At 49.4% G+C, this 26971-nt stretch overlaps 1 protein-coding gene across 1 annotated transcript in view; it reads right to left on the reverse strand.

Annotated features, from left to right (window-relative positions):
- The window catches only part of PRKCE (protein kinase C epsilon), a 497306-nt gene extending 471521 nt beyond the window's left edge, over positions 1-25785 (reverse strand). Inside the window, exon 1 of the mRNA XM_004611987.2 lies at positions 24679-25785. Within this exon, the coding sequence (XP_004612044.1) occupies positions 24679-25026 (348 nt within the window). The 5' untranslated portion in view covers positions 25027-25785. The remainder of the gene's footprint in view (positions 1-24678) is intronic.
- Positions 25786-26971: the final 1186 nt, after the last annotated feature.

Consider the following 26971-nt stretch of genomic DNA (forward strand, 5'->3'; position numbering starts at 1 on the left):
ATTTAGCCAAAGAAAATGAAAGCACGAATTAAAAAAGGTATGAGCACACCCACATTCAGTACAGCATTATTTAAAACAGCCAAGATTAAAACGACTTAACTTTCCATCAAGGGATGGATAAAATACTTAATACACACACACACACACACACACACACACACACACAATTAGTCAGCCATAAAACAAAGAAGAAAATCTTGTCATCTGTGACAACGTGAGGACTTAATGCTAAGTGAAAAGTCAGAGAACCAGACAAACAACCTGAGATTTCCCCTACATGGAATCTAAAAACACCAAAGCCAGCAAAAGTCAAGCCCATGGGTATACAGAGTGGGTGGGTGCTCGGGGCAGGGGTCAGAGTAAGCAACAAAGAGTAGGTACAAACTCACTTCCAGTTATCAGATCCATCAGTCCTGGAGGATGCAGTGACTGTCATTAATCACACTCTGCTGCATGTCTGAAACTTGCTAAGGCAAAGTTTCTGCGGGGGGCAGGGGGAGGATATCCCAAATGGCGCTCAGAAACCTCCACATCACCAGAGGTTCTTGGCCAAGGCGAAGGCCTAAAGGTGCTTGGGCCTTGGGGTGCTGGGGATGACCGAGTCTCCCTGGATGTGCTGGGGGCCTCCAGGCTTCATCTGGCCGTGCCCAGGGGTCTCCAGGGCTGTTCTCACCATTGCTCGGGGACCACGTAGTTCTGGGGATGGAATCTGGGCTGGGTCCACCAATGAAGGCATGTACCTACCTACAACACCTATTCCTAACTCAAGGAGTAAATCTTCACAGTGCTCATCAGGGAGACAACAAAGGCATATGCGAGTCCCTTTGCCCAATCACCCACTGATGCCCAGTTCCATCCTTGGCACTCATGGGCCCTGGAGCCCGGGCAGGGAGAGCACTAGGCCTTAGCTTCTCCAGGCTGGTAGCAGGGTTGGGTGGCCCCCACGGCTCCTAGGGATGGCTTGGGAGACCCTCCCACAAGAAAAAAAAGATTCTTATTACAAGGAAAACAATGCAACTGCTAATGAAGGTTACCGAGACTTTCGGTGGTGACCACGTGTGTAAGATGTGTTTTAAATAGTACAGAGAGGCCAGGGTCAGAAGGGCCAACTCAAAGACCCAGTGGGTGCGCTCTGCCTGCAGGAGGCGTGGAAAGGCATGTTCCATCCCTGACACAGCACTGACCCCGCCACCCAACACTGCCAGGAGAAGCCCCCAGAGGCGCTGGGTGGGGCCTTCACAAAATAATAATAAAATAAAATAAAACAAGACAAATAGTAAAGGCCAGAGTCTCAGATGGAAAATCTTCTCCAATAAGCTCAAGAGATAGAAAGATTGTCCCTAAAACAAAGCTGCATGTCCAAAAGAGCTTGGGAACGCTACCTATTATCATCATCCTGAATGCAAGAGCCAAGGGCACAGCAAAGGTTCTGAGAAGTCCTGTAAACCCATGTTTACCTTCAACACATAGTTTCCTACAACCAAATATCACAGCATCTTTTCTTTCTTTCTTTCTTTCTTTCTTTCTTTCTTTCTTTCTTTCTTTCTTTCTTTCTTTCTTTCTTTCTTCCCTTCTTTCTTTCAGTGTGTACTAACGTTAACTTTTTTTATTCCTCAGGACACATTTTCAGAGCCCTGCTCCAAGGGAGAAGTTTCAACAACATAAAAGGGAGTTTTTTTTCCATGATAATAGGCTGCATGATGGTCATGAGAAAGGGTACCGACACTGAGGAAGGACAAACAAACAGAGGGTTTGTCTCATTTGTTTTTAATAAATCATCTCTCATCCCAGGGTTGAGCAGCTCTTTGATATGTCAGAACAACCCTTAAGAGGCAGGTGAGTGGTGCCTGCACCCAACAGACAAGCTGCAACGCCCACTGACCCCAAAGGTGGTCTGATCAATCATCCCAACTTCAGCCAACAGCCGCAGAGCAAACCTGAAAACACAGATAAATAAGCCAGCCTCTTTGACTAAAAGTGCTAGACGCATGGTATTGGCATTAACAGATGAAAAAGGGAGATGAATAGATGGAGAGGGTGGGTGGGTCCACGAGGTACAGTTATACAAGCACCTTACCAGGACTCAGGAAGCCTGTACTCGCCTATTTTTTCTTGTCTAGATTCTTTCATTTACTCAATTCACTGAAGTTCTGTGCTCTTACATTTTCCATCTAGAAACAAGGACTTAACAAACCCCTGGGGCTGGAGACAGTGCAGCGGGTGGGGCACTGCCTCGTATGGCAACCCAGACTCGGTCCCCCTGCACCCTATGTGGTTTCCCAAGTCTGCCAGGAGTGATTCCAGAGCACAGAGCCAGGACTGACCCCTGAGCACTGCCGAGTGTGGCTCAGGAACCAATATATACACAATATCTGCAATATATACAAACCTATTATTAGAGCAATTTAATTGGAGTCAGAAAACATTCCATGGATTGCATGATCATCTCTGAGAGACAAAGAACAAAGGGAGACAGGAAGGAATTCTGATTCACGTGAAAGCCTTTCAGAGCTTGCTGTGTTTAAATGTCTAACTCTATGATGGAATGGGACGTACACTGGCATCAGTATCAATGCCTCTGTCTGAACCGAGTCTGGGGTCTCCTCAACTGAGCGCGTTTCCACCGAAAAAAACTGGGCTACATTGTAGTCTAAGCCCCATCCCTAAACCCAGGAGAGGATAGTATCTGGTCCTCTGCCTCAACTGCCAATTCCCCATTAAATTTCCCAGAATGCCTCTGTCTGAGCCACATCTGGGGGTCTCCTCAACTGAGCGCGTTTGCACCGAATAAAACTGGGCTGCACTATAGTCTAAGCCCCATCCCCAAACCCAGAAGAGGGTGGTATCTGGTCCTCTGCCTCAACTGCCAATTCCCCATTAAATTTCCCAGGTCATTTTCTCAAAAGGCAAATTAGGAGGGGAAACATCATTTGCAACCATATAAGACAACAGGGAGAATCAAGAGGGAAAGTCAAGATTACTGAACAATGTATTCCCACTGTGCAGTTCCACAAAGATTAAGATTAAAGCATTCTTTTCCACAGACCCCACATTTTCTTCACTGAAGCGGAACTAGTTTTCGGGACACTGCTATGCATAAGGGTTTCTACCCTTGAACTGCCTTTGTTTCCTTTCACTGTGGTTGGCAGGAGGGCACTCTCTCTGGTGCTGAGCGGGAACCCAGCCTACCCAAAGCAAAGCATGCACTCAGAGAACCAGACAAACAACCTGAGATCTCCCCTACATGGAATCTAAAAACACCGGAGCCAGCAAAAGTCAAGCCCATGGGTATACAGAGTAGGTGGGTGCTCAGGGCAGGGTGCTCAAGCTGTGCTCCCCTTGCAGCCCTCACCTTAAACTTCCAAGGACTTAACCTAAGAACACTGAGGTGGCACTATCTGAGAGTGAATGCCACTTCCGGTGCTTCCAAAGATGGGGGCTTTCGGCAAACATAAGGTACTTCCGGTCACTCCTGGATTCTCTGCTCTGAGCCTGCTCACCAAGCAGTGGTCCAGCAGGTTCTCAGAACCAGTACATCCGACCAGACTTCAAGGCCCAGGTCAAAAGCCACCCCCTCCCCTAACTTGTATCAGTCTTGCCTTGGGCGAGCACAATAGAGCCGCCTTGGTGACATTGTTCGGGTGAAAAAATTTTAAGCTTAACTGAGAACTCTATCTTCCTTATGTTCTTATCTCCATCTTACCGGTGGTCATTAAAAATCTATTAAATTAGAAATTTTTTTCCTATCTCACTATTGCTCAAAAAAATTATACACATGTCTATAAATATAGACACAGATGGATATACATATAGATAAATTATATCAACTACAGTCAACAACCCAGATGGGGAGTACTTGGGCCTAGGGATGCTCAGGGGTCACAAGACCCTAGCAGTGCTTGGGTGGGACCAGAGATTGAATTGAGGACCTCACCCACGCCAGGCATGAGCTCTGTCCTTTTTAAGCTATCTCCTCAGCCCCCAAAATAATCAATTTTATTTCACTTTTTTAAATAACACTATATTGTTTCCTCAACATATTCTTTTTTTTTTCTTTTTGGGTCACACACCGGCAATGTTCAGGGGTTACTCCTGGCTTATGCACTCAGGAATTACTCCTGGCAGTGCTCAGGGGACCATATATGGGATGCTGGGATTTGAACCCGGGTCGGCTGCGTGCAAGGCAACCGCCCTACCCGCTGTGCTATCGCTCCAGCCCCTCCTCAACATATTCTAATTCTAATTTTCTCCAGAGTTTTGTCCTAAGGTAGCATTTTACACGGCTGTTTTTTCTGGTGAATTTTCATTGCGCAAAACAATTTTTTTTAACTGGGACCCACCATATGTAAGAATGAAGATCATCGAATCAATAATACTCCAATCAAATTAAACTGAAGCAGAAGTCTTATAAAGCAACATTTATTGACCCTCATGGCATATGATACTGTGAGGGTAAATAAGATCATGCGGATAATTTCTATTTTGTCCTGTTCTATTTCGATATTTTATGCTACTGCCTGAGAGCCACTTAATTGATTTCAGGTCCCCATTAATGAATCCTGATCTGGAAATTCGAAAAACGAGCCAGATGTGCCCTGATTCTCTTTTCGCAGAGCTTTCCCCCTCAAAGGTAAAGTAAAGAGGCCGGAATAAAAGCACAGTGGGTAGGGTATTTGCCTCGCACACAGCCAACCCGGTTCAATCCTACAGTTCCCCCGAGCACCACCAGGAGTGATCACTCAGTGCATGAGCCAGGAGGACGCCTTGAGCACCTTCAGGTGGAGCCAAAAAATTCAAAACAAAAGTAAAGTAGCTTTCCTATAAAGAGGAGGGGGAATGATGAGATTCTTGGCACCAGAGAGCTCGAGGGGCTGCATGCCAGCTCTGGCCAGCATCTGGTGGTCCCCCAGCACAGTGCCAGACACACTGTGCTTACGGCCCCAAATCCAACGGAAGGGGAGAAAAATGACAAATTTCTAAGTGGGAAGGGCCAAAAGACACTCATCTGCCTAAAATTTAAACTGTACCGGTAGAGGTAGAGGTAGCCTTACAGTGACCACATGGCCTCATGGCCCCCTCAACCAACAGACACCATGAGTGCACTACAGTGCTCCTTAGATAAGAGACACTGTAGATTAGATCTTCTTTTCTGAGGGCCCAAAGGGTGCTTGGGCCACACCTGGTCATCTGGAGGGCTTACTCCTAGCTGGACTCAGGGATCACTCCCAGCAATGCTCCCGGGACTTGAGCTGTGATGCAGGCCTTGAGCTGGGGATGACGACATGCAAGGCCAGTGCCTATCCCCTGGGCTATCTCTTGGGCCCCTCGATAATACCTTGCCGACACCTATTTGGAGTTTTACAAAAACAGCCTGCCAGGATGCTTTCCCGAAACAAGCTTCACTCATCCCACACCATAGACTCTGAAGGACCCAGTTTTCTGCCTCTGAAGCACGTGGGAATAGCCTTTCCCAGGAGATATTTCTCCCTTTCCTATGCTGGGACAGGCCATGAGCCCTCTCCCGCAGGACATGGGGTCCTAGCACAGTCACAGACATGGAGCAGAGCCAGCGGGCAGGAGAGCCTGGTGGGACCAGCTCTCCAGAGGACAAACGGCAACAACAGCCAGGTAGCATCTCCTCTGGCCTCCCAGTCTCCTCCAGACACAGCAGAGGACTGCAGACCACATCCTTGGGCCCGGAACACAGTCATGGGAGGGCACATACCTAGTGGGGTGCTTGAGGCCCCAAGTTCGACCCCTGGCCATAAGAATAGCCATAGTGCCCTCCAACGCCCAGCACACTGGCTGTAGCCCCTATCAAAAGCAAACCAAAAGAAGCCTGAGAGATAGTACAAAGGGAAAGGCACCAGCTTCGCACAAAGCTGACCCGGCTTGGATTCCGGCAGATTGGCCAAACCCTGCCATGAGTGATCCCTGAGCACAAAGCCAGGAGAAAGCTCTGAATAGAGCACCCCTCCTCGCAATAAGTCATTTTAAAATATCAATCGAAATCAATATCGATACAACCGTCCTGGCAGGCCTCATTTACCCAGCAGGCTCTGGGGCAGTGTCCTCCGCCCACCCGGCTGCGGCACGCACATCCCACCCACAAGGGGCCCACCACATGACTCCACTTTCCTGCCTGTTTCTGAATCACTGTCTTATCTGTCTTCCTCCTTTTTCCCCTTAAAATAGTTGGCTTTATGGTTGTCTGTGCAGTCATATGATAAGCAGTGATAAAGAAAAAATGTTCAAGAGCCAAGAAGGGATAAGGAAGCCAAGAGGAGCGAGCGAGAGCTGTGTTCTCTGGCGTACGGGGGCGGCATCCGTGGCCAGGTTCCTAGAAACAGCCTGCAGATCCGTTCGAAATCTCCAGCCCCAACAATCTGCAGCGAAGGAGGGAGGCTGGTGTTTGCCTAAGAAACCCGGATCTACTCCACGTTCTCGGGGACACAGGAAGACAGCATCTGAGTTCCACTCTCGTCCCCACCAGGGGCTGACCTCTAACCTCCACCATCCCCGCTGTCGATTCTGGATCTGAATGTCTCCCTTCCTCCCCTCCAGATCCCACCCATGGTGGGTCCTGACAATTCCCAGGCCTGGTGACCAACACATTTTCCAGCAGTGATTAAACAACCCTAGGAGGTAGGCACGGGCGATGTGGCACTGCCATTTGGTTGTTCCCAAATGAGAAGTGGGAGTTACGATTAAGTCAGGGAGACCAGGTTGGTACATGGGGGCTCCAAACCGACTTCCCATCCAGCTGGAACAGCAGCAAAACAGCACAGAGTGAAACTAGTGCCAAGTCCTTTTCTTGAGGCCTGAGGAAGTATGTCAACCTTTCTTGTAATAGAGAAAAGACTTCAGGAATAAAAAATTTCTAAGTTGGGATTCAAGATCAAATGACTCAGGGCTGGGACGATAGTACAACTGGGAGGGTGTTTGTCTTGGCATGCAGCTGACCCGGGTTTGATCCTCAGCATCCCATATAGTACCCGAGCACTGCCAGGAGTAATTCCTTGGTGCAGAGCCAGGAGGAAACCCTGTGCATAGCTGGGTGTGACTCAAGAGCAAAAGAAATTAATTAATTAAAAAAAAAAATCAAATAACTCCTGATGAGCCAGCAGTTAAAGCCCAGAGAGGTTCAATGTCTTCCACAAGGTCACACAGCTCTTCAGGAGTGGAGCCCAGTGGCTACAGAATCAAGAGCAAACTGGGACTGTGTACTGGCCTGCATGAAAGCAGACAGAAATGCAGGCCTGGCAAACATCCATCTCACACGGAGAACTACTATCCATCACCCCTAGGCAGGCCCCTCAGATGAAAAGCAACTCCCAGCCTGAGCCCTTCCCATATGCAGGATCAAAGCAACTGAACTCTGAACATCTAAGTTTCTTGACACATGAGGTCCTAAAAGGTATCATTTTTATGACCGAGTTCTAATGGCCAACTCCTGGTTGGGTCCATCGTGGGTGGGGCTAGCAGTGTTCTGAGCACCTTTTTATGCTTTATATAGTTCACTGCAAACAACCCAGTGAGACAGAGCTTACTGATCTTGTCTAACAGATACAGAAGCGGCGGTTCACAAAGGTTACATAATTTGTCAAAAGGTCACACAGCTGGTTTGGGGCTGCAGCCAACATGCAAACCCTCCTCCCTCTAATGCAAAGTTTGCGATGAAGCATGACGCCACCTTCTGAAATCCAAAGCGTCTTCCCCCCTCCAACCTTCTTTTGCTGTTTTTTTTTTCTTTTGTTTTGTTTTGAGTAGGGGTGCTGAGGGCCATTTCAGGTAGGTGCTTGGGGGTCATTCCCAGGTCTTATAGTGCCGGGGATGAAACCAGGACTCTAGCATGCAAAGCCATCTCCTGGGTCCCTCCTCACCTTCACTGGCCATACCTGGGTCCAGTGAGATAGGATGGGGGTCAGAGTGCAGGGGTTAAGGAACTTGTGCTTCACACGGGCAATCCCAGCCAACTGATCACACCATGTGTGATCCTGACATCACACTTGGTCCCTGAACACACTAGGGATAAACCCTGAGCACTGTCAGATGTGGCCCAACCCCCAAGAAATTCCTACATTGATTTGTTTATATAGACTTGACTAACATAATATTTTAATAACAAAATACATAAATATAATTTCTTTATCAAGATGATACTATTTACTTTGTTTTCTCCTGACTGCCCAGCCCAAGGGCCACCTCAAGTATATAGGAAAACTAGACTTATAAAGTATATATAAATTCTGTATACATAGTAAACTGTGGAGATGAGGAGGTATAAAGAAACTTTTTGCACTTTCTCAATTTTCAAGGCTAAGATTGCTCTGAAAAACTCATTTGTTTTCATTTTTAAATGTTGAATCAAAAATAAAATCTTTCTATGTTTTTTCCTTTTTCAAAGTACAGAGAAATGTGCATATAAATTTATTTTTATTTTTTATTTGTTATTTGTTGTTTTATTTGGGTGTCACACTCAGAGGTGCTCAATGTTTACTCCTGCTCTGAACTCAGAGATCATTTCTGGTGAGCTTAGGGGACCATATGGGGTGCTAGGGATTGAACCCTGGTTGGCTGCATGCAAGGCAACCATATGATAGTATCTACCATACTATCCCTCCAACCCAGTGTAATTTTCTTTCTTCTATGTCATGGAAAGAGAACATTCCAGAAAGAAAAAAAAATCTATAGAGCCTGTCTGAATTATTTAGGAAAATATTATTATAACTTAATGTCAAAATCTATTTAACCAATCATCCACTATGTGCAAAGCAATACTCAAGTGTTCACATAAAAGGGCACGAGAGTGGAGTCTCAGGGCCCTGAGGCCTCTGCTAAGATTGGAGCGCAGCTAATTTTTGGTGCTAGATGTCAATAATCTTCAATTCAGGGCATAATGGGCGAATGGCACCGGGATTCCTAGGGCCAAAGAAGCTTCAGCTGGGAGAGTTCTGGGAATGAGGGCCCAAGGAGGGGGCCCTGGGTGGATGGCAGGGGCCCTCCAGGAATAGGACGTGAAGCACAAATACAAATACATGTTGAAGGCAGCGTGGCAGCTCAGCTCTGCTCGAAACCGAGAGGGGAAGCAGCTGTGAGCTCCTGGGGTGTAGACCAACAGGCCAGCCGGGTGGCAGGAGCCCAGACGTCGCAGGGCTCTCACCACGGGGCCCTGCCCGCAGACATGGGCCCTACCTTTGCCCACCCCTGAACCGTTCAACACGAGACCGTCTCTATTGTAAGGAGACAAGCTGCCCCCCTCCTCAGGCTCAAGGCAGACAGGAGCTGGGGAGCACGTCCTTCCCTGGCACTGTTAGACAGGGCCTCCGAAGCCCAGCTGCCACCCTGAGCAATGGAAAAGGGGTCCCTGTTCAATCTGATATTTCAATCTTCATATTTCAGATGAAGACATAGTGGTATAAGCAGGTCCCAGGTAATATTTCTTGTGTGAAATTCAAATAAATGCAAGTGCCTGGCCTGTATTTTAGCTGACAACTGTGGGCTGAAGCTGGCCAGAAGACCAGGATGTGGCACGGAAGAACACGCGACATGGAACATGCTTGGGGGGGGAAAGACAAACTTCATGAGCAACTTCAAGATGGGATGATTTCCACGACCAAGTGCGCAAATGCTGGGGTCAGGTGTGTGCATGCGGCCATCCCCGAAACGCACACATCCACACACAAGTCACAGAAACAATAACAACAATGACCGGAAGGAGGTAAAGTAAATTTCCAAATAAATAAATTGGGAGAAAACTAACAACAAAGAAAGAAAGAGAGAGAGAGAGAGAGAGGAGCAACAGATAAGGTGCTGGCCTTGCACGCAGCTCACCCAGGTTTGATCCCCAGAACCACATATGGCCCCTGAGCACTGCCAGGAGTGACCCCTAAGCATAGAGCAGGTTATAAGTCCTGAGCACTGCTGGGTGTGGCCCAAAAAAAAAGCAAGAAAATGAATCAATTAAAGAAGAAGCAAATAAATGGTGGCGGGAAGCACAGTGCAGGAGTTAGGATGCTTCCCTTCCAATGCTGCTACCAGTCGGAACCCTGAGTCCACTGTGTTCCCTGGGCATTACCAGAGTGATCCCTGAGCACAGAGCAGAGGCAGCCCTGACCACCACCTGCTGTGACCCAACACTCCGCAGCCGAAAGAAGCAACGGTGAAGACCTGAAGACATGGCATAGTGGGCAAGTTGCTTGTCTTGCATGAGGCTGACCTGGATTTGATCCCCAGCATCCATATGGTCCCCTGAGCACTTCCAGGAGAGAACCCTGAGCACAGAAGCAGCTGTAAACCCTAGACATCCCCAGGTATGGTCCAAAACAACAACAACAACAAAGATGTGTTTGTCTCTGAGACCTCCAGTTGCTCATTACAGGGCAAGCTGATACTTCAAACCTAGCGCTTTCACCTACTTACCTTGTTAAATTCTCATAGCAAGCATAACCCTAAGAATTGGTGACTATTCCCAACTATTTTCCTAAACTAGGAAACAAAAATTGGAGATAAAAATGAAACAGAAGAATCTGATGTCCCACTCTCTGGTGAACTTAGAAGGTTTTGAAGGGACTTATGTGGTAGAAAAGAAGATGAGGCAATTCTTAAGAACCTGAAAGGTTAGGTGTAGCATCTAGTACATTTATTTTTGTCACTTTAATGTAAATAATCTAAAATGAAATCTGAGTTTAGAGAGCAGAATTCTGAGTCTAACAGAAAATTAACAGATGACTTTAGAGTTCCTTCTAGCAGAGTCATCTTTACAGAAGTTGGAAGTAATTTTTCAACTCATGTTACTCCTCAAAATTCCAATGTTCTGATCAAAAGCAAAGTTTTGCTCTCCAACTTGGGCCCCTTTGGACAGTGCCTACATATGTGCTAAAATAACAGGGAAACACCTGTGCACTGTTTGTGGGGGTTGGATGTAATTAAGAGACACAGAGTAGAAAAACGAAGCCAGAGACTTTGGCCTAGAGAAAGGAAACCCACATCAGAATCACTGCAGCACTATGAAAAAACCTCAAGACTCTATTCCGACGCTAGGCCCACAAACCCACATGGGAGATGCGCAGGTTAAAATCTACTCTCTGGGGTCTGGAGCGATAGCACTGTGGGTAGGGCATCTGCCTTGCATTCAGCCGAACCGGGTTCAATTAGTTCCCAGCATCCCATATGGTTCCCCGAGCACTGCCAGGAGTAATTCCTGAGTGCAAAGCCAGGAGTAACCCCTGAGCATCGCTGGGTGTGACCCAAAAAGAAAAAAAAATATCCACTCTCTGCTCTTTAAAATGCAAAGTCCTGGAGAGATGGCTCGATCAACACAGGCTTTGCTTTGGGAGACCTAGGTTCAATCCCCAGTCACACGTGGGTCCCCTGAGCACCTCCAGAAACAATTCCCACAGAGTTAGGAACAGACGTCAACCACTACCAAGTCAGGCCCCAAAACCAAAACTAAAATAAAATTCAAATACAAATCCTTCAAGTAAATCCAATGATTGGGACTAAAAACAGCCCCAGATCAAATTAGTATTTAATTTTTTTTCTTTCTTTTTTCCATATGGGATACTGAGAATCGAACCCGGGTTGGCTGCATGCAATACAAACGCCCTACCCGCTGTGCTATTGCTCCAGCCTCCAGTATTTAACTTTTTAATTTTTTTACTTTTTTTTTTTTTTTTTACTTCTTGGGTCACACCCGGCGATGCTCAGGAGTCACTCCTGACTCTGCACTCAGGAATCACTCCTGGAGTATTTGGGGGACCATATGGGATACTGGGGATCGAACCCAGATTGGCAGTGTGCAAGGCAAACGCCCTCCCCACTGTACTATCACTTCAGCCCCTTTATAGTTGGTTTTATTTTTTTCTCAGCCCCGGATCAGGTAATCCTTGTCCCCTGATCTCTCATCCCAGGGACCACCTGCAAAGGATCAAGAGGAGAAATCTACTCCTGTAAACTGGTATTCAGCAAATTCTGAATTCCAGTGATGATCATTTTAGAGAAAGGGGAAGAAACTATAAAATGTTAAGCTGGAAACACCTCAGTTGATAAGTGCTGTACAAAATCTTCAGCCAGTCAGTTTTACCTACATCAAATAATATTAATTATAAATTTTTACCAATAGTAATTGTTATTTATTAAAAACTCACTGGAAGTGGGATGTTTTTACATGCTTATTAATATTACAACAACTCTATAATATAGCTATTATTCCATTGGACAGATAAGGAGACGGGTGGAGATAAGTTAAATAATTTGCTGACAGTAATGCAGCCAAACAGATAAGACTTAAAAAAAAATCAGTCTTGACATGCTTCTATTTATTTAATCCATGAATTTGGACAAGACAGTACTCGATTTCATGAAGGATACTACAGAACAATTCTCGACTCCATCAGAGCTCTCGAGAAATAAGCAAAAGAAAATTAACTGAAAATGCATCTTGGAGGTTGGAGGTTGAGGTTAGTCCTCATGATAGATTTCCTTGATAACCAAGAGCTCAATATATCATGAGTGATTTGGCTCAACACTTTGCTCTGAGCAAAATTCTGAGAAAATACTCAGTGCATATGTGTTGAGTCGCTGGCTGGCTGCTGGCGGATTTGACACACCTGACTATCCATTTTATCCACCAATCCCTTTTCTTGGGATAGCTCATTTTGGGTTTTGTGGGGCTTTTATAATGAACCAATTATCTGGGGAGAGCGTTCTGACTTTAATCACACTGGTTTCCTGACTAACTTCAGAACGCAAAATGCCAAACACATCTGAGCCAACACTTTTTATGCTCTTCTTCCAATTTTGAGGGGCTCTCTTCTCTGTCTATTTGAACTTCACCTTCTGTGAGACCAAGGCAAACCTCACCCAGAAGCCACGTGAGACCTAAGATAAAATCTCACCCAGAAGCCACTGCCAATGATGTGAAGCTGCTGAATTATCTCCTCTAAATTCCCACACACTGTTTCACAAAGGCACAAAATCCACGAACATCCCGTGTGAGAACATCCACCCTTCTCTGATCGAATTACAATGTTTTCAAAATATGCCCACCAAATAGTAACTCTGTGTTTCTGATCATGTTTTACAAAGAATAAGCTTTCCACAATAAAGTAAGTTTGGGAATAAGAGCCTGTGTGCAGAGGTACACGGTGTCCATTGCCACAGGCCATCTTGGAATCATTCGTCTGCTAATGTGCGTTGACTCAGTAAGGCTCCCAGCCTCTGTGATCACAGTAACCGGAAATAATGCTCCCACACTTTGAAGGATACTCTGCCAAACACTGGTCGATTTAAATGCTTCATTCGTGCTGGCTGACTGATGATTTTCTCAGCTGCCTAAAATGGTTTAGATCATCATCAATTCAAGAGGTAGGGAGAGGAATTCACAGATACCGCCATCTAGAAATTCTACTTGCTTATTGTTCTCTAGAATAACCTTGGGCTGCACTCAATGACACAGAAAGGCTCTGTTTAAAAATTAAAAGTATCTAGGGCCGGAGCGATAGTATAGCGGGTAGGGCGCTTGCCTTGCACGCATTCAATCCCCATGACACCATACAGTCCCCTGAGACCACCAAGAGTGATTGAGTCCTGAGTAAAAGGCCAGGAGCACCACTAGGTGTGGGCCCCCCCAAAAAAACACACAAAAATAAATAAATAAATATTAAAAGAATTTTTAAGGGCCTGGGATGTAGCTCAGTGGTCTGGCATGTGGCTGGCATGTATGAAGCCCCCCTTGGTTTGATCCCTAACATAAAATATGTTCCTAAAATATGATCCCTAAAATATAAATAAATATATTTTTGTGGGCCTTATACTCCAGGTAAGAAGCAAGTTCTCAGCAATAGCTTTGAAAGTTTAATCAGAACAATGTAGAAAGATGGGGGCGGAGGGGCAGAAGCTGGCAGAGTTTCAGGGGATACAAGACAGCTTCACAGAGAACAATAAAGATAATACATATCAAGCACTCAATTTCGCATCATGAAAGCCCATGATGCAGAGCCAAATCAAGACCATTGTTAATGAGGCTTCGAGAGGTTCCCAAGCTGATTTGGTCTACCACCCACCAGAATGAACAAACAAACAAACAAGCACTCAATGGCCCTCCACAGAAAATCTACCTTCTCAAAACAAATGAATAGAAAGCAACCCCACTGCACCCAAGGCTCCTACCGCCTCCCCCTACTGGCCCCGTTCCTCCCTCCCTAACCCCAGTGCCCACCCACTTCAGAAAACACGGACCTACACTACAACTTCCGCTTTTCCTATATGGAGAATATAGAGTCCAACTCAAGCCGTTCACTGAATTCACGTGATTCCCCAATCAACATATTTCCCAGGGAACAAAAAAGTAATAGCCAACCCAACCCCCAAAAGGTAAGGCCTGGGTGTGCCCCAGGCTCTTAAAGGCCAGTGATGGGCAATCCTACTGAGTTGTCATCTTAGATGCCCACCGTCAGGTTGTTCCTTGATTCACATTTGGTCTCCTACTACTCCATGAAAGCAGGACCCAGCCCCTGCCCTGCTGCCTGGCACATAAGGTAATCAATACAATAGCTGCTAACGGACGAAGGGTCGGCTGCAGCCACCTACGGACACATCTACCTGTCCACTGGTTTGAAGCCTCGGGGTTCCCACCCTCTTCCTTTCCTGGGTGGTGACCTAAGAACAGGAGCAGCTAAATCCAGCTGAAGAAACGATGCTGCCTACTTGAGCTCCTACAAGACAATGTCCCAAGCAGCATTTTCTTCAACTCACCCGTGAGTGAGTAGGCTGCATGAGTTTCCTGTGAGGTGCACGTTCTGATTGGCAGGTCAGTGGGAGGAGGAGAGACACTTCCTGCTGGCAAGATGCTTAATCCAGCTGGGGAAGAATGACTCGAACCCAAAGATGCTACAGTCAGAAACAACAGGCGGACGGATTCCAGAGAGACACAGATTTGGTCCTCATTAATTACAGAAAGGGCCACCATGACATTCCAAAACCCTCTTGAAGCTGTTAACACTTTCACTGCCATTTATCTCCCGGGCTCATTAATTAGGGCCATGGATCTGCTTGCTGGTAACACCAAGGGACTCTGCAGGAGCCCAGGACACCTGTCTGAGGGGGAGGGCTGGGGAGAGCAGGTCTTCAATCAGCCTCGGGATCTGGTGTGCTTCTCCTCTCCCAGACACGGAGAGGAAAAGGAGTTTAAGTAAGTTCTCTCCGAGCTTTACATTTTGCCAAAAGGTCCCAGCCTAATTTTCTGCCACAGGGCGGGGGGAGGTTGAGATGTGACAGGGGAGGAATACTGGGGACATTGGTGGTGGAGAATGTGCACTGGTGGAAGGATGGGTGTTCGATCATTGCATGACTGAAACTCAAATATGAAAGCTTTATAACTGGAGCTCATGGTGATTCAATTTTAAAAAAAAAAGAGGCCCCAGCCTATCCCCCAATGTCCACAGTATGTTCCCATGTCCTCAGTTCAGTACAGACTTCTGGCCACTTCACAGCATTTCTGCCCAGAAAACTAGGTGCAGCCCTGCTGATTTGCATTATAATCGAGTGTAATTACCGAACAAGCCCGTAGATATCCAGAGGAACTCGATAAAAATATAATGTTTTGCCAAGTGCAGCTTTTATTTATGTAAAATACTGCAGGCCGCCTCTGAAGTTCTTTTCATCTAAGAGAAAACTCTGGAAGCTTTGACTGCATATGCTTCGATGAGTTCAGACACTGGAATTTAAAGCTTCACATCTTGTTACTGTCAACAACAAAGGGTTTTGTATGTAAAGCCCTTCTGAGAATCTAAACTTGATTTTGAACTCCATAAAGGTAGGAGAATGGGCCTTTCCTTCTCCCCATCCCAGGACCGGGAACATCACAGGCGCCCAGAAGCCAGATGCTTCCTTCTTCAAGGAACTTCAGCCTTGACAGAGAAGCTTCACAAACTGTCACATGGAAATAATAAAGCATTCTCTCCTAAGAGCATCTCCAAGGATCCCACATATTTTTATAAAATAAAATATCCTTTTCTTCTGCATTCTCCTCACTTCTTCCAACTGTAGAGAAAGATTATTTGAGGAATTCAATTGCTTACCATAAGGGTCTTCCCAGCTAGATTCATACCCCTCAGAGGCAAGAAAGATACCCGTTATCACTTTAATTTTATCGTGTTCTCCATAGTCATCCCAGTGCTAGATCACAGTCGGAGGAAGGAGAATAGACCTTCGTTTCAATTCATTGATTCATTCAGTTAGCAATATGCCTAGAATTGGGTGCCAAGAATACAGCAGTAAAAAAAAATGTTTTGCATTTATTTGCAAAATGGATGGAACGGGAGGATATTACATTAAGTCAGTCAGAAGACAAATACTGGATGTTCTCACTATCCGTGGTACATAGAAAGAATAACAGGACAAGGGGGCAGGAAGGTACCAAAGGTGGACAAACATTTGGCCCTAGATTAAAGAAACAAAAAGACCAAGGAATAGAGAGATGATGGGGAGGAGGAAGGAAGAAGAGAGGTTCTGGTTATAATATAAGGGTCTGGGCCTGGGGCCTTGGCCACACCAGTGGAGCAGAGAGGGGGTTTCTGTATAAGTCTAAAGCACTAGTACCAACACTACTATTAAGCAGGGGACGCAAACTATAATAATTAAATGTCAAAATGTGCCTGTGAAGGAGGCATGTTGGGTCCGGAAGGGAACCTGAAGATTTTGGTAGAGAGATGCTGGATTGGTGATGGATTTTAAGTCAGAAGATTGTATGCCTGAAACACTATTATTGACAGATTTCTAAATCACAATCCTACATTTTTTTTCACTGTTTAAGTTCTGCATTCATAGAACCTCCGGTCTGGGGCTGAAGAGACAGAAAATAAAGACAATAAAGCAAAAATATAGATGATGGGACCTGAGAGATACTACAGCTGGCAGGGCATTTACCTTGCACACAGCCAACCCAGGTTCAATCCCTGAACCCTATATGGTCCCCCAACCCCTGCCAGGAGAGGTCCCTGAGGGCACAGGAGTAAGCCCTGGGCACCACAAGGTGTGGCTGAAAAACAAAAATATTTTTAAGGGCTGGAGCAATAGCTCAGCGGGTAGGGCGTTTGCCTTGCATGCGGATGACCCGGGTTCAATTCCCAGCATCCCATATGGTACCCTAAGCACCGCCAGGGGTGATTCCTGAGTGCAGAGCCAGGAGTGACCCCTGTGCATCGCCGGGTGTGACCCAAAAAGCAATATATATATATATACATATATATATATATTTAAGATAAGAAAATGCATGAGAAAGAGATAAGAGGATATGACATAAATGTGAATGAAACAGAAAACAGACACTTGCACATATAAGTATCAAGAAGAAGGGTAACATTCTAGATAACAGAGCTGGAAAATGCCTTTATAAGAATGTAACATCTGGATAAAGACGTGAACACTCGGGAAGAACATTCTAGATTGTCAGAGGCAATTGACTCCTGGAGGGATTATGAGCAGAGTGACAAGACCTGATGAAGCCTGATGTAGGTATGAGATGAGAAGGACTTGGGTCAGAGGAGCCTGGGCAGATGGTCAGGGACTGGCTCTGTGTTGAAGGCAGAGACAACAGGCGTTGCTGACGGGCTGGCGGGGGGCAAGTGAGAACAACAGCACAGAGCCTGGCTTCACAAGGTCCCTCATCCAGGCATCTGGAACAAAGGATTGCTGCCCCATCTAGAGAGGGGAGGGCTGTGAGTGGTCCTGACTGGGCAGGAGGAAGACAGCAGGAATGAGCATTCAAGTTGGAGGTGCCCTTATCCAACCCAATGACAATGACAAGTCACTTGTATGTGGACACACACTCTAAAGCTCGAGGGCAGGGGTAGGTGGAGATTAATAATTGAAAGTCAAAAGCATTGGGAATGCACTTAACTCCATGAAACTACATGAAACTGGTAGAGTGAAACAGAAATTGCAGTTCCTAAATACCCTGGGTTCAATCCTCAGATGCAACAATTAACCTTTGACACAGTGGCCATAACTCCTAGCCTTCCTAAAACAATCCCATTTCATATCATTCTAATCTGAGTTTTGGGAGTTCTGGAGGGGAGATGTTCAAAGAGGGGGGGAGGGGCTCCATGTTGCACGTTGCTCAGGGTTTACTATGCCTCTGTACAAAGGGACAGCTTCTGGCAATGCTCAAGGAATCGAACTAGGGTTGGCCATGTGCAAGGCAAGTGCCTTAAGCCCTGTTCTATCTCTCTGGCCTCTAATATTTTTTAAAAAGGAGAACAAAAGTACAGCTGGTAGGGCACTTGCCTTGCATGTGTCAGGAGTGATCCTTGAACACAGAGCCAGGAGTAACCCCTGAGCATCACTGGTTTTGCTCCAAAACCACATATATATACATATATACACATACACATATATAATATAACATATATGTAGACTTTTTATAAAGGAAACCTGGGTCCCAGAAGATGGCTCAAAATCCTAGAGCACAAGTGTTTTTTCTCTTTATTTAAACATCGTGGCTTACAAATTTGCTCATGATGCATTTGTTATAGGCATTCAATATTCCAACACCAATTTTACCACCAGTGTGACTTTCCCTCCACCCCATCCCCATTTTCCCAATCAACTCACAATCCTGCCTCCTTAGCAGGCACAAAACAATTTATTTTTTCTTTCTTTCTTTTTTTTTTTTTTTTTGCTTTTTGGGTCACACCCGGCAATGCACAGGGGTTACTCCTGGCTCTGCACTCAGGAATCACCCCTCGCGGGGCTCAGGGGACCATATGGGATGCTGGGAATTGAACCTGGGTCATCCGCACGCAAGGCAAACGCCCTACCCGCTGCGCTATCACTCCAGCCCCTATTTTTTATTTCTTATTGCAACTAAATAGCTAACCGAATTATATATATATTAAAAAAAAAGACTTCAGTAAAAGAAAATTTGTGAAAACTGTTGTACCTCATCATGGGGTCATTAAGGCCTTGTCCAAGGGTTTAGTAAGCTGCTCCTTGATAGTTGGACCTTCCATGTTCTTATTTATTGAGCTTAGTTGACTTCTATGCTACTTTTCCACCTAATTTGGTGTGGTCCTATTGGGATATCGGCACTGTGGAATTTGGAGGTGTCGCACTGCCAGGGATGTGTGTGTGGGAGCCCTGCTCTGATCCCCAGGGCCACATGGCCCTCCCAGCACTCCTCAGATGTCTCTTCTTCCGGGGTACCACACCCCCACCACAAAAAATAAAATAAAAGGCAATTTGCTGAGTGTAACTATTTTTCATTGTTTTGAGACTTTCCATATAAATTCACAAAACATGGACTCTACGTTCCCATGTAAGACTGATTCTAACACCATGAGCACACACACAGAACTCTCTAAAAGTTAACAAACTTGTTAAGACGCATTTTAGCCCAGCCCTTTGCTGAGAATGTTCTCCTAGCAGCCCTAAGCAGTAAGAACTATGATATTCCCATTTTACAGCTAGAGAAACAGGGTTAAAGAGCCCAAGCCTCATGCCCGCAGGTACGGCACAGGACGAGGCAGTGGAAAGAGTGGCCGAGGCCTCCTTCACTAGAGCTCAGATCCCAGGGAAAGAGATGCACTGGGGCGAGGGGAACTGAGGCCTCGAATATCTGGTAAACCTACAATGACCAAGGACACCCCAAGGAGAAAGAGCACAGGCCGGCCACCTGAGACTGTGCCTCAGGTCTGAGGCCAAGCGCCATCTGCCACAGCACTGAGGTGAGCACTGCCCTTAGGGGCATCAGTAAGTGACCAATTATGTCCCACAGGACCCGTACTGAATTCCATGGCCAGCTTTAGAGGAGCCAGAAGGAAGAAAGGCAGAGACTCCCGACAAACCCAGGGTGCAGGCGAGCACCAAGTACTCGAGGCCCATCCCCAGCCCTTCCACACCCCCTTCCCAGACCCTCTGTCCTCACTGAAGTTAACTGCTACCAGACGGTTTCAAACAACCACAAAGGTCCTCAGAGGGACTGGGATGTGGCTCAAATGGTACAGTGTGAGGCTTGAGTCTCCTCTCTCTCTCTCTCTCTCTCTCTCTCTCTCTCTCTCTCTCTCTCTCTCTCTGGGGTGTGTAAGCACGTTCCCAGCCACCATCACAAAAAGGAGGTGTGTGAGGAGCCACGAAACCCGCAGTGTCCCAAGGTTCCACCCAGGGCATCAGCATCTGAACCCACACACTCCGGCTCTAGTCCCCAGGGGCTTCTGGGGCCAAAGGAGACTCACAGCCCCACACGCCGACCTCTCCGAGCAGCTGAGAGGCTGTGTCCCAGCTCCGCAGGGTGGAGTCACATGGGCCATGTTGAAGACACACACCAGCAGCGCCTCTCGTGGCCCACGCCTCCCCATCCCAACGTGGCTGCAGCGCTCCATGCTCACAGCCACAGTCCATGAGACTAGAGAGCCGGGTCGAGGGCCTAGTGAAGGGCAGAGCCTTGCGTATGGGCAGGTTCTGGTACAAGCATGGACTCCTTCATGCCCAGTACCCCCGACAAAAGCAGGTACTTTTACTATCACTGACTTGTTTTCCCCCTTTTGATGTTTTGGCCGTCAGATGTTCAGGGGCTGCTCCTGGCTTTGTGCTAAGGAGTGACCCCCAGAGGTGCTTGGGGACCATATGTGGCACCTGAGATCAAACCAGGGCAAGGAAAATCACTTTACATCCTGGACTATCTCTCTGGCCCCTAGAATCTACTTCTCACTGCAGAGGGAACATAAACAGAGTAAAATATGTCGCAAAATTGATGGGTAACAGAGGTGAAGTTCAACCTAGGGTGTTCCAGAGATCTGTCCTGAAAGGCGCTACTAAAATGAACCCCCAGCCCCCAAAGCCCCCTTCTTCTTATTACTATGTTGCAAAAGAGAAGCCCGCCCTTCAGGGAGTGACATAAAGCAAAGCTGTCTCAGAGATAAGGGGTGGGGGACAGAAGCAGGGGGAACTGGGCTCAGCGTGGAAATGACCAAGGCAAGGCGAGGGGAGGCGCCAGAGCCTGTGAGGACCAGGCAGCGGTGAGCCGGGCACCCCACCACCCCGCCTCATCCACTCTGCGCACCCCCCACCCCCCACTGTCCGAAATGTGAAGCACAAGCACAACTCCTCCTGCAGCATCCTTCAGCCTCTGCTTCCAAGAGAAACCCCACTTCCCAACTCACATATTTAAGCTTACATGTGATATTTTACATGATGGATATATATTATTTGGGGGCAGGCTGGGAGCTGATTCCATGCAATTGTTCCACCCCCAGCATCCCAAAATGTCCCCCAAGACAGCCAGGAGTGATTCCTGAGTGCAGAGACAGGACTATCTCCTGAGCACCACTGGATGTGGCCAACAGAACAGAAAAACAAAAGACAACAACAACAAGCTGTGGCCCTAAACCCTAGGACAGAAAACTTCAAAGGCAGGACAGAAAGATCTATATCCTAACCCCACCCCTTCCAATGCACAAGACTGGGCTGTGCTGAATTCTGGTCTAGTTCTTAGAAAACAGCTACAGCAACAACATTTAACGGGTTCCTGCTTCCAGTGAACGTGTTCCTCCCATCTCCTGATAAACAGCTTTCCCTCGAGCTCTCTGTCATCAAACTGATCATTTCACTGTCTGGAAAATTATCTTTGCTGGACCTTTCCCCATCCTAGAACCGCCCTCCTCGCTTTTCCAGTTTCTCCTACTCCAGGGATGCCAAAATGTGTCCTCCAGATCACCAATTTTAAGAGGCATCTAAGATGAACTTCTTGCCTTTAGATGTTGGAGGCTGTGTGTCATCTTAACACCAAGGAAGAAACACTGCAAAGCCCACACAATCCAAGCCTGTGAGTTCATAGTGCTCCAGACCAAGAGGGAAAATAAAAGAACCAAGATCTGTTTTCTTGACATATGAAATAGTAATACTTTGGGAAACCTTCTCCTGTCTGGTCCTTTTTAAGGGTGCCCCAAGGCTTCAGCCAAGCTTCTCTGCCCCGCCCACAGACACCCACTGTGCCTGGACTGTGTGCCCCAAGGCCCCGTTCCCCCTGCCAATTCTCCTCTGGGGTACCCACCACTTTACCCCAGCCCAGGCTTCCTCCCCGAAGCATCAGGATTGGTCTAGGCCCCAGCGTCCTCTTCCTAAGCATCTTTCACCTGCTCCAGGGCTACACTAACTGCCTCTTTGCAACAGTGTCTCTCTATACTCAGTAGCTGTGTGAAACAGAATCCTGGGGGGTCACTCATGATCTCCGTTTCCTTTGAGCACAAAACAGAAAGGTGAGGATGCCTCCAAGTGCTGAATGAAATGAACTGCTGGTCTTCTTCCCGCAGGCCACGTCTCCTAGCCCCTCGGGAGAGAGCGGTTCTCCTCCTCCCTTAGGAGCAGAGAAATTCTATGCACCTGTGGCACCCGTGGGGTCCCCTGGCTGATGGACATGGGACAGGAGGCTGCAGTCAGCCCAAGTGTGTCCTGTCCATCCCTAAGCATCAGGATTCTTCCAGGGGCAGATGAGACTGTCCAGCTATCAACAAGGCACCGCGAGGCTGCAGCAACCTCCAGGAAGAATATGCCAAATGAGCAAGCAGCACTCCCTCCCTTCACGGCTTTGATTCATCCGATGACTTGAGTCTTTCTGCTCCTCAAGTGTTTAATGGGTTCAACGCCTGTCATAGCTGATCCCCGCCTGCTAGAAGGCATAAGAGATAAACAACACTGAAAGCACCTTAACTCATTCTGGACAATTAAGATGCCAGCAGCACAGCGCTGGAACCTGCCGGGAGACGGGGGACTCCATTCCCAGTCAGGCAGTGGGAAAGAGAAGGGGACACCCGACTTTCACCCTCTGGCTCAAGTCACATGACCTCGGTGACCCACAAGCTTGTCAGAGACTCAGTGTCTCTGTCAGGCAGACCTGGACATTCAATGAACTGGGCTCGGCTCGTTCCCACCTGAATCTGAGAACCTTAGAAAATGATAACCCAGCAGAACGAGGGCCACAACACAAAGCACAGCTCCCTGGAAGTGCTCAAAGCAGGGTGCCCTGGGACTCTAAGGTCGGGAGACCCCCCAGCTAAACAGCGCCAGTCACACTCAGCCACTTCTCCCTGCCAACCAAGACAGCCTTGATGAATGAGAGGCTGTTCATTCTCCCTGCTCTGTCCAGCTCGGCTCTGCAAACACAGCCCAGGCCCCCTCTCCTCACGAGCCAGGTTTGTTCTTTCCCTTCCTGTTCTCAAACAATAATAACAACCTCAAACACACAGGCTTTTAGCTTTAGATCCTGACTCTAGAGTGACTTACTCTTCAGCTCTCCCTCTGACAGGCCCCAATCCATGGGGGGAGAGGCCACGGGAAGCATGTGGCAGGGTGGGGAGGGAGGCTGAGGTGAGGGGCACTGGTGAACGCAATGTAATGGAACAGCCCGTGTGCTCTGGGGAGCCATCAAACTTGCCTCCTTCCCAACATGTAAGCCACAAATCTCCTCGGGTGGCACGTGGTGTGGTTCGCTGATGCTCCCCTGTATGTCTATAGCATGGTTTGGGCAACACCACCACAGTGGGAAAATAAAGAGAAGCGAGTTTGGGTTTGATTTTGTTTTCCTAGATAGCCCCCCAAGTCTATCTCCCTGAAAAGTACGTAGTGATAAGCAACCTGCCACCCGAGAACAATCTCGACGTCATTTGTGTTCCACGATTTCAAGGAGACTCCTCTACACCCTTCCTCACAGATCAGCTTTTGCTCTAGACCAAGGAACTCAGAAAATACACAACAGGGGCCATGCTTGCTCGCTGGAAGCATGCAGCCAATCTGGAAACAGTGAAATCCATCTCCTAACTGGACACCTTCCCTCTAAGAATAGTCCAAGGCCACTTCGCCCTGTTTCTCTGGGTGCTGGCCGAGGTTGAAGGATTTGCCCGTGAGGATCTGGACCAGGCCTATTCCCAAGTCCCTCTACGTGTTAACATTGTAATCCATGAAGTCCAAGTCAGACTTGGGAATAGTATCTCACTGAACAGTATCTTGACAATCCAAACTGGGGAACAATGCAACTTTCTGTTGGACTCGGCCCTGACTGCCAAGTGCTCACAAGCAGAACCATTTTTAAAACATGAGGCTCCTTCTGGATGGCTGGGCAATGCCCTGCATGGAAGCAAGCTTGGCTGCTGCTCCTGGCTCAGGAGGGGGCCATGGGAGGCAACACATTTTTCTCTGTGTTACAGAAGATGAGCTAAGCCCCACCACAGAACAGAAACAGGCTTGCTTCCTCCGGGAGGGAGGCAGCACAGGACAAAGCCAGGCCGAGCTAGAAAGCTTTTGACCACAGATGCACGTGTCTCTCCAAGGACGGAGAGACTCACCCACACACAGTCGCACCCAGCTGGTCCCCCAAAAGCCCGGGAAGGCACCGCTTGTCAGCCAATTTTGGTTCAGCTCAACACAGGGGCTGGGGCTCCAGGGGCTGGAGATCACCCTGCAGCAGCCCCTGTCTGGAGCTGGGTGGGGGGACCGTACCCTCTTTCCAAGTGTCATCTTCCTCGCCCCATGCCTGCTTCTCCCCCACTCCACAGCGGGCTGTACTTTCCCCACGGTAACTAATGCACACTCACACACACACCCGGGTAGGCAGTCAGCTTCCAGCAGCATCACCCCACTCCACACACCACGGGAGCTCCTGGCCCCAGCGGCGCCCGCACTCACCCAGTCCTCAAAGTGGCGACTCCCGTTCTGCAGCAGCTCCTCGAACTGGATGGTGCAGTTGGCCACGAAGTCATCGTAGCCAATGGGGGCATCGTGGAAGACGGCCAGCTCGATCTTGCGCCCATTGCACACGTCGGTAACGAACTCGTCGTGCCAGGCCGGGCTGTTGGTCTTCTGTTTGGTGGCCGTCTGGCCGATGCGCGAGTCATCCACGTTGAGGGCGATGTAGGGGTCGAGGAGAAAAGTCTGTGGCCGGGGCCCCACTGCATGGCGCAGTGACCAGGCAGTGGGCTTCAAGCTCACGGCCTCGCAGATTTTTATCTTAAGCAGGCCATTGAACACTACCATGGTCGGCGCGGGGCGTGCGGGTCGGGCTCACTCCGTCCGCCCCGAGGGCAGCAATGAAGAAGCGCCTCCGGGGGAGGCGGCGGGGACTCCGGGGGGTCCCCAGACGCCCCAGCCCTCACTCTCTCCCTACACCTGGTAGCGCGGCGCCCCGGCGCGGGCGACTCCCAGCCGGTGCATGAATTTCCTCGCTTGGTTCCTAACGGAAAACAGGGCGGAGGGGCGAGCCGGGGGCCGTCCGCGTCGGCGGCGAGCCTCTGCCCCCGGGTGCCGGCGCGGCGGCGCGGCGCGGGGGCCTGTCCGGGGCGGCGCGCCCGGCGCTCACCTACCTTTCCGACACATAATCCCGGGGAAATTTCGACTCCGGGAGCGGGAGGGGGCGGCGGGACGGGGCGGGGACGAGAACCGGGGGCGCAGATTCCAACCCGGATCCTCTTCGCACGGCGCGCGGGGCGGGGATGCCGCGAGGGATGTGCAGTCTACCCGGAGGGATGCATGTCGCGAGCCGACGAGCCTCCGCGCAGCCAGAATCGGTTCTGGTTTTTTCCTTTTTCTTTTTTTCTTTTCTTTTTTTTTTTTTTTTTTGAGGGGGTTGAGGGCTTTGAAATCCACGAGCCGCACGGCCAGCTCGGACCGCGGCGTCCGGGGCGCAGCTCACATGGGCGCGGGCAGGGGCGCAGGCCGGCACCGGGCGGTGCGCAGCGCGGCGGCGGGCCCGGGACTGCGCCTCGGCGCGGCCCCACCTCCTGGGCGCCCGCCCGCCCGCCCGCCGCGCTCGCCGCGTCCCCGCGCTGCCCGCGCTGGCCTCCGGGCCGTGGCCGCGCCGGCGAGCCGCCTCCCACCGATGCAGGAAATGCGCAAAAGACGTCAGTGTGTGTGTGCGCGCGTGTGTGTGTGTGTGTGTGTGCGTGCAAGTGTGTGTGCGCGCAAGTGTGTATGTGCGCGCGCGTGTGCGCGCGTGTGTGTGCGCGCGTGTGTGTGCGTGTGCGTGTGTGTGTGTGTGTGTGCACGCGCGCGCGTTCCTGTGTTAGGGGAAATAGAAAGTTTTGCCGGTTGGGGGAGCAATCCGGGAAAAGTAAGCCGAGCAGCGGACGCCAGCGAGCCGGCCGGCCTGCCCGGGGGTGCCCTGCCCGCCGCACCTCTCCTCGGCGCCGTGGGGGAGGGGCGCCCTGCAGGGGCCGCGGGACCCTCCCCCGGCCCCACCCCCGCCCGGGCCGCGGCGGGCCCGGGGAACCCGCCGAGCATTGGCCCGTCGGTCTGCCATTCCGTCCGCGGGAGGGGACGGAGGGCGGGAGCGCCGGGCGAGGCTCCGGCTGGAGTTTTTCCAGCGTTTCTTCCTCCGTCCCTTTCTGGGCGGGGAGCGCCCTCCCCCTGGGGGTCCGTCCGGGGCTTGGCCAGCTGGTCCGAGAACTTGCAAGCTTGTAGCACCCGGGGAGGGTTGGGTTTTGTTTTTATGTATTTATTTATTTTGCAAACTGACTTAGGGATATGAAGTCTGAACCTTGCCGGAGCCCCCTTCTTTTTTGGGGGGGGGACGGGGGCGGCGACTGGGATCGCGCTGACCGCGGCCGTCGAGCAGGTGGGCGCGCAGGGGGCGGCGGAGGCGCCGTGTCCGCGCCGGTTTCCTCCGTAACCTTTAAACTCTCGCTGGGAGCCGCGGCGGCGAGTCACGTGAGGCCAGCCTGGGCTGCTGGGGAGGAATGTCCTCGGCGGGGACCGGGCCGGGAGGGCGCCGGCAGCCCCTGGGGACGGCGCCGAGGCTGGGTCATCCCCGCAACCTGCAGCCCGGGGGCCGTGCAAGCGGGTAAAGGAAGCCTCGGGTGCCAGAGGGTCCATCCGGCCCGGCCTGCTTAGCGTGAACCGAATACAGAACCCACCTTCCCCTTCAGACCCCGGGGCGGGGAGGGGGGGGCCGCGGGAGGTGATCATCGCCTGTGGCTTCGGGCTT

The sequence above is a fragment of the Sorex araneus genome, chromosome X (genome assembly GCF_027595985.1).
Source record: "Sorex araneus isolate mSorAra2 chromosome X, mSorAra2.pri, whole genome shotgun sequence".
Classification (NCBI taxonomy): Eukaryota; Metazoa; Chordata; class Mammalia; order Eulipotyphla; family Soricidae; genus Sorex; species Sorex araneus.